Raw genomic sequence first — 7,959 nt, 5'->3', positions numbered from 1 at the left:
TATGCACCATGTATGCACTGCAAACGGAGTAATGTGAACCTGGCGTTATGTGTGTGCGCTGCGAGTGTGCATATGCGCATGGTCTCCAGGATAGCGCGCGAGCGCTGAATGGTTAAACACTGGTAAGAAATTTAAAAGTAATGCAATTAATAAACTTTAGTGACGATGAGACACTGCCTCGATTGTGCAAGTGACAATTCTTGTGTAAACTGTGCAGCGTGCAGCTCGCTTATAGACAGACGCGATGTGGTGATTTGAAGCCATTTGCGTATTTTGAGAGAAAGAGAGAGGGCGCGCGCGGAGATTCACTCGCTTGTTTGTGAAATTACGTCTCACACAAGGTTTTCAAATTACTTTATAAGTTATTTAACAAAGAAATATGAAGGTGAGTACCTCACCTTCAGCATTATAATTATTTTACCCGCACCGGACAGAGACTGAGATGGAGACGGTGCCGCTGCATGTTTATTATAACACAAATGCCTTATATGTTGTGATCGTATATGCATCTGACTTAAGATTCAGTTATGGTAGTGCAGTAGATCAGATGAGCCCTAGAAAAAACCTTCTAAAACCTAGGCTACTGATCGAAATACTATTCTGAATGGAGAAGTTTCCATCCTCCGTAGCTAATTAAGAATATCCCGTATGGACAATTTCAGAGATTGAGACGGATATGTGACTCAGATGAGGATTTTGAGGCGCAATCTACTATTTTGACACAGCGTTTTCAATAAAGATATAGTTCATCAATATTAAAAGAAGCTCATGGTAAAGTCCAGTTGCTCAAGAGGGATGAATTGTTGAACAAAAAACATAAACTAAATGTAGGTCTTAACAACAAGTTACATTTTGTCGCAAAATATTGTAAAGAATATTTTACAAGTTGATGAGACTCCAAGAGAAACTTTCAAAGAATCCCCTGTTTTTACTTTTAAACGTGCTCCAACAATAAAGGACAAATTGGTGAGGAGTTTTCTTCCAGCTTCAAGACGGGAAACATGGCTAAGACGACCTAAAGGGAATTTTAGCTGTGGTAACTGTAATTATTGCATCAATATGGTCCGGGCTAATACCTTTGAGGACAAAAGAAACAAGAAGAAATTTGAGATCACAGATTTTATTAATTTACAGATTGGAATGTCCATGTAAGTGTTTTTATGTGGGACTCACTAAGAGGAAGTTACGTGATAGATTGGCTAAACATAGATATGCAATACAGACTGGTAACATGAACTATCCGATGGTGAAACACTTTATACAGGCCAAGCATGGTAATGATAGTAATTTGAAGGCCATTGGAATCGAACATGTGACATTAAATATCAGAGGTGGAGATAGACTTAGACGGTTAAAGCAACGGGAAACTTATTGGATACATAAATTGAATGCTCTCTCATATCCTGGTCTTAATGAATATATAGATTTTTCTCCATTTTTGTAATTATTAGTTTTGCTTTGAGGTGCTTTTCATTTTTATTTGTTCAATTGTGATATATTTATTCTTATATAGGTTTGAGAAAATATACTTCTGTATACTGCAAAAAAATTTTTTTTTTTTACTGTAATGTTTTTTGGGATTGTCTGTGATATTGGCTATTTCATTTCATTATTTTTGGGTCGTATGTGAAAGTTTTTGGATTGTTGGAGAAATCCATGAACTCCCAAGAGACATCTAGTGGTTAGATCCGGAAAATGTATAGTTACTCACAGGTGTATCTATATTTAGGTTGAGAAGGGCTGATACGCGTTGGTGTCTTTTAATATGTAGCCCTGTCTTAGAATAAAGCCTTTTTACTTTGCTTACTATGCGAGTACCTGGATGTGGATCTCTTTGTATTTTGCAACAGGAAATACCAAATATACTTTGTCTTTCTTTGTCTATTCTGAATATAGATTTTTATTATTATAAAATTGTTGTAATTGTAGAATTATTATTTATATTTGTAAACATTTTAGCATTAAAATAACATGAAAGCATTTTTTTTATATAAAAGGATAGGAGCATACGTATACAATGCATTTACAATAATCATATTGCATAGGTGAATTTGGGTAATCTGGGACATTTCTTGCACATTATAATGTTCAGACCAACAAATATGACCTTGAATATTACAGTATTTGCCTAATGGCATCTGATCCCTTTGCGTACCTGGTCGGGCCATGCTCCTCCGGACAGTCAGGGGATCTTTACGTCTCCACTTGTGAAGTTCCTCCTGCATCTTTTCTACCTTCGCTGGGTTCAGGGCCCACAGGCAGCCCTTTCGAGAAGAGTTCCCATTCTTGTTCTCCACTTTCTCAAAGCATTTGTTCAAAGAGAGGTTGTGTCGGACAGAATTCTTCCAGCCATCAGGTGCTGTCTGAGGAATAACAAATAAAATAGTGGTTCATTATGGCATTGGAAAGTGGTTGCTAAGTTGGTTTTTAGAATATTCTAAGGTGTTCACAGGAAGAACTGAATCTAAAATAGAGATTGCACCATTCATTTCTCTAACCAAGCATCTTTCTTACAACCCTTCCCTCAGTGAAGTCAACACTGGATAGGTATGGATCTGCATGTTTACCTAATGATGATGAGCCAAAATAATGTCACACTGTAAATCCCTTTACCAGCACAGTGTCAAGAGGAGGGTGAACCAAATCATCAGGTATATAAAGATCATGCCATAACAGGCATATTCCACAAAGCCCGAGGAAATTACTCCTGGTAAATAACTCTGTTTGCATTCTGTATTTGTTACATTAATCATGCACAGGCTTCTCCAAGGTATCACTGTAGATCAAAGTATATTAGATGTAGAAATTATTCTGAGATGCGGTAGTGCAGTTTACCTTAAAGTAGGGGAAATGCTCTGTCATGAAGCTGTAGATCTCACTTACTGGTAGACTGCCTGTTTTGCTATTCCTCAGAGCCAGGAAGATGAGAATACTGAAAAGAAATATTCAACAATGAAACATTACCAATCAAACTGTGATGCATTGGTTTATTTTGATTTGTTTGGATGTGTTGTAAGTTACATTTTTATGCATTTGGCAAGCAATTTTATCCAAAGTGACAGCACATTCACATGAATAATGATAGGAATGAAATCTTTTCATTACAGACTGCTGATTACATAGTTTAGCTGTCAGCAGTTTAGTTTTTTAAAAAGAATAATATAATAATTTTAAATAGAATGGCAGTTAGGTTGTACTGTAAATGTTTTGTTCCTGAATGAACCGGTTAAATTAATTCAGTGACTTACTCATAACACTGTCACTTGTCACCACCTACTGTCTATGTAACCTGCAGAAAGAATCACTGAAAAATCTCCATTACTACTGCACAGACTGACAGTCTGACTAAACTAACTGTTGTATAATATGTTGGACCCTGAGACTATTTAGAGCTAACAGGTTTCAGATGACAGTGAACAGACGTTTTAGAGAATGAGCTACTTTGAAAAGATTCCTTAGTTTACCAGGATAGAACAGTTGAAGTGCACATACGTACCTGTAAGAGTAGACAGGTTTAGGGTAGAGTGTCTGGACAGAATTGTCTTGAGATGTTTGTGTTGAGAGGTTTGGGTTATAGTAGTGAGAAATAGTGTCTATTCCTCTTGAAGAGTAAAGCTAGAGACAGTCATACACACAAAAAATTAAACGCCATAATAAATGCTTATTTGTGTGGTTAGTAGTAGTTTTAAAAAAAAAAAGATTTTCATTTTTAAGCTTCCTTTACGTACTACACCCATATTCAACAAGCGTGAGTCTTTGTTATTTGTCAGTCTAAAGATGTAGCAGAACTTCCTGCCAATGTTTTAACTGTGAACATGCATCCAAAACCATTTGATCATTTCTACCTTCTTACACATGCCAAGGCTTACCTACAGTAGTCATACTGACTTCCTTATCATTTATATATAGCCATACATTACAGTTCAAAAGTGCAGGATGCATTTTAAGTTGTTTTAATCAAGAATTATGCATTAAACTGATCAAAAGTGACACTAAAGACTTTTATAATGTTACCAAGAATTTTATTTCAAATAAATGCTGTTCTTTTAAACTTTCTATTCATCAAAAAATCATGAAAAACATATCATGGTTTCCACAAAGATATTATGGAGCGGCTTTCAATATTGTTAATGATAAGAAATGTTTCTTGAGCATCAAATAAACATGATTTCTAAAGGATCATGTGACACTCAGGACTGGAATGATGGCTGCTGAAAATTCAGCTTTGCATCACAAGAATAAATTACATTTAAAAATATTTCTAAATATAAAACACATAATAATATTTCACAATCTTACAGTTTTTACTGTATTTTTGATTTGGTGAGATAAGAGACTTCTTATAAACATAAAAAAAAATGTGAATGTTAGTTTATATAATCAGTATATCACGCATTCTTTCACTCTGTCAATATCAGGTGTACCTGATGTTGTAGAGGACTCATGGGACTGTATGTCTGATGGGTTACTGCCGTGAAGCCGGGAGGTTCTTCAGAGCTCGTCTGAGGCTCACTGTAGGGGTGTTGAGTTCCCTGCCCCAAGAACAGACCACGATCTACTTAATGCTGACATATCATATGTTAATGCATCTTTAGAAAGTGTAATAAGGACATCTGCTTGCACATCTGCCTGGCAGGTTTTCTTGTTTCTATGTCTTTTGCCCCTGGCAAGAATTTAAAAGAGCTTTCATGCCATATAGGTTATCTTGACTTTAGTTATATGCTGTATGATTTTCCTTTCTTTTTAATTATTTTTCTATACTGTGCAAATTCCTCTAAACGTTTTTTTCACCTGAACAAGAAAGCTTAAATTTTTGATTAAATAGTCCCTCAGTCTCACCATGACACCGGTGGTCTCCACATCAGTGCTTAATGGAGTCCAAGAGGATTGCTCCTCCATTCCATCACTTGTGGTGAGTTTCCCAACCGATCCAGCTCTTCTGAGACAACTGAAGGTCTGAACCTCACTGATGGCCCCTTCACTGCATTGACGCCTGTATGGATGGTAGTGATTGTTCTCCATTAGGCCAGATTCTTGTCCAACAGGGCTTCCGTCTACACTGTGTCTACGAAAGCACTCGGCACTCTTCTGCCTGTAGGGAACGCTTTCTCTTTGGGAGTACGGTGCAAACTCTTCTCCAACATTGCTCTGGTGACACTATAGATTAAACAACGAAATCATGTAAAAACATATAATATCTATCAAACCTGCATCAATAAGAAATTTGATACAACCTAAAATTGTATAGTATCAATATATGTGAAACATATTCCGGGTAAAGCCGCGCCGCAGTTTCATTTCTAATGAATGCACTCTTTAACGTGAAGCAGTTTTCCAAGAGGAAATGCAGTAGCACGTAAAGATCTTTGATCTGCTAAAGAGTCCATAAAAGCATTTAATGTGACACTGCCTTCCCTGGGGGCCATAATTAATTAATATTAAAAAAAATCAAAAGGATTTGACGAAAAGGCAGGATGAAATACTTCTATTTCTGCCCCGGGGTCTTGTGTCCTTTAATAGTGCCTTGTGCAGGGGTTCATGTCCTCATCATACCGTAATAATTATGACACAGTGTCATAATCAGAGCAGCTGGTGAGCAGCAGTTTTTAAAAAGCGGTAACTACAGAACAGTCTGGACTGATGTTGTAGAACCAACGACTTGTCAGAGAGTTTCATCTGGATTCACATACAGAAGATAGATTACCTTATATGTCATTTTTCAAAAACACTATCTGTCTGTCTATCTATCTATCTATCCATCCATCCATCCATCCATCCATCCATCCATCTATCTATCTATCACGATGCAAGTAGAAAGATAAAACATCTTATTTATTCATTCATGGTCTGTCTATATACCTACCTGTTTATTGACTGGTTGACAGTTCTGTAAAAAGAATATGAAAAAAGAAGTCTATAAAATGACATAATTCAAAACAAAGTAAACAAAATTGATTAAAAAATGAAAACTAAAATTAAATGATTAATACCTGTGATTCTGGCATCTGAATGCAGAGCAACCCTAGATGGTCAAAGGATTGAGGGTCGCCTAGAGAAGGAATCGGTGAGCTTCTGCTGCTGCTGCTTACAGATGGGAAAGGCAGGCCCTGGGACTCAGAGGACATCGTCACTACAACATGCTTCTTCAAAACACCACAGGTATAGATTGATAAGGTGACCGTGATTTCACCAAGTACAACATGTACTGGAACAACATTCCAATTAACCAATCAGAATTGAGGGATAACTTTTCAGGAAATATCTGTTTTAGGCTTACGATCAGGATTAGGTGCTTCTACACCCTTGTTAATCAGCTATCATTTCACACTGATTTTAGGAATAAATTATGGGTAGGGTTAGGTTTAGGGGTAGGGATTGGGTTTAGTCTATATTTCTGGACAGTAATGTTGATCCAGGATCAACAAAAGATGTTGATGAACATGTCTTACTTGGCAAAATCACGGCGACCAGATTGATAAATAGCCCAAATAGAGATACTGTAATATACAAATATGGTCTCCCAAAAAAAAAACAGCAATGTAGGCTACCCTCAAACATTTTCACACCCAAGTGTCAGGGTCTGTGGTGTTACACAGAGGAATGCTGTCATGCTTGTTGGCTTGACCCTTGCAAAATTGGAGGCACACATGGTCCTGTTTTCAAGCACATTTCACAACATAGGAATATATATCCATTTATACATTAATGCAAATGCAACCAGTTAATGCAAAATCACCTCACTGTGAATATATGCACATTATTTATTACAGTAACAATCAACCTTAAGTCATTTTTTCCTAAAGGCATTTTCCATGTCTCCAAACAATCTGTCTCCCTACCTATTTGGCCTTTGGGCAAACCTACAGTTTTACGTGCCATAACTGTGTAACTGCTTGTAATGAAAATCCCTTTCCAACTGTCTGCTATGCATTTTCTATAACAGTGCTGGTCTATGTTCTCTTTTGCAGTGAAAGAGGCCCGATTTGCTGTATTTCACTGCCCTGGCTGCTATCTGATCATAAACAGGTAAAACATAAGGCCACATAAGTATCTGGTATTCCGGGAAATTCAGGCCACTCTCACTTACTGTCAGCAGACTGTGCTGTTTGAGCCAAAAACTCATTAAAATTACCAACAAACCATGAAAGAGAAGCAGAAGTGTGTTAGTGACATGAAATGGAGATGGGGGAGTTTTGCTCCCTCTGAAACATAGAGTGTAATTCAGTATTGGAGAGGAGGTTGAGTTGGCCTTTATGGTCCATCACTGTGACTTTTAAACTGATCATTTGACCTGTTATGGTTGAGATACAAGCTATTTCTTGAGAGAAAACAGCTGAGTATGCAAAAAGGTCATGGGGTGCTTGTGTGTGTTTAAAAGAGAATTGGGCAAGCAAATGAGGCAGGATCATTTTATATAGCAGGATTTTATGCTATATAAAAATTTTAAGTATATGTTTTTTAAGTATTTTACTGTAAATAATCAAATAACTGAAATGTATAAATTAAGTATTTAAAAAAAGTTATTATAAAACGGATAGTTCCGGTCCTTGATTCTGATTGGCTGAGCCACATTCGAAGCTGTTGTAAATTACTCTACAAATATACGCCTTTGTTTACGTTTGTGTGTTGCTGGGCAACCACTTTGTTGCAACCACAACTGATTCTGATTTCTTGTTCTGATTCAACTACATTGATTGGTGGAAGAATAATGTTTTTATTAATATCATTACACTTTATTTGCTCTGTTTTATTTTGTGAAACCTTACTACGTATATGGAATAACCGTTTTATAAAAGCAATAAGCCCCGTGAAGCCGTGGTTTACAGTGAATTTATAACAGCTAAGGGGGTTTTAGGCACTCCGCTTCGCGCTTCTTCACAGCTTCTTGGGGCTTATTGCTTTAATTTACACAGATCTCTGCTTCTGATTGGACATTTACTGCAATCACCGTCTTGGCTC

At 36.9% G+C, this 7,959-nt stretch overlaps 1 protein-coding gene across 1 annotated transcript in view; it reads right to left on the bottom strand.

Moving 5' to 3' along the window:
* The window catches only part of LOC107743735 (forkhead box protein N1-like), a 7,704-nt gene extending 1,579 nt beyond the window's left edge, over positions 1–6,125 (bottom strand). The window contains exons 1-7 of the mRNA XM_016557128.1: positions 5,991–6,125; positions 5,864–5,887; positions 4,840–5,157; positions 4,425–4,532; positions 3,497–3,615; positions 2,836–2,932; positions 2,156–2,363 (exon numbers count right to left, since the gene is read on the bottom strand). Coding sequence (XP_016412614.1) covers positions 2,156–2,363; positions 2,836–2,932; positions 3,497–3,615; positions 4,425–4,532; positions 4,840–5,157; positions 5,864–5,887; positions 5,991–6,125 — 1,009 coding nt within the window. The remainder of the gene's footprint in view (positions 1–2,155; positions 2,364–2,835; positions 2,933–3,496; positions 3,616–4,424; positions 4,533–4,839; positions 5,158–5,863; positions 5,888–5,990) is intronic.
* Positions 6,126–7,959: the final 1,834 nt, after the last annotated feature.

Source organism: Sinocyclocheilus rhinocerous, unplaced genomic scaffold (assembly GCF_001515625.1).
Source record: "Sinocyclocheilus rhinocerous isolate Xijiao unplaced genomic scaffold, SAMN03320098_v1.1 scaffold166, whole genome shotgun sequence".
In the NCBI taxonomy this organism is placed as follows: domain Eukaryota; kingdom Metazoa; phylum Chordata; class Actinopteri; order Cypriniformes; family Cyprinidae; genus Sinocyclocheilus; species Sinocyclocheilus rhinocerous.
The sequence above is the reverse complement of the archived record's forward strand: the minus strand, read 5'-3'. Positions and strand labels throughout refer to the sequence as shown.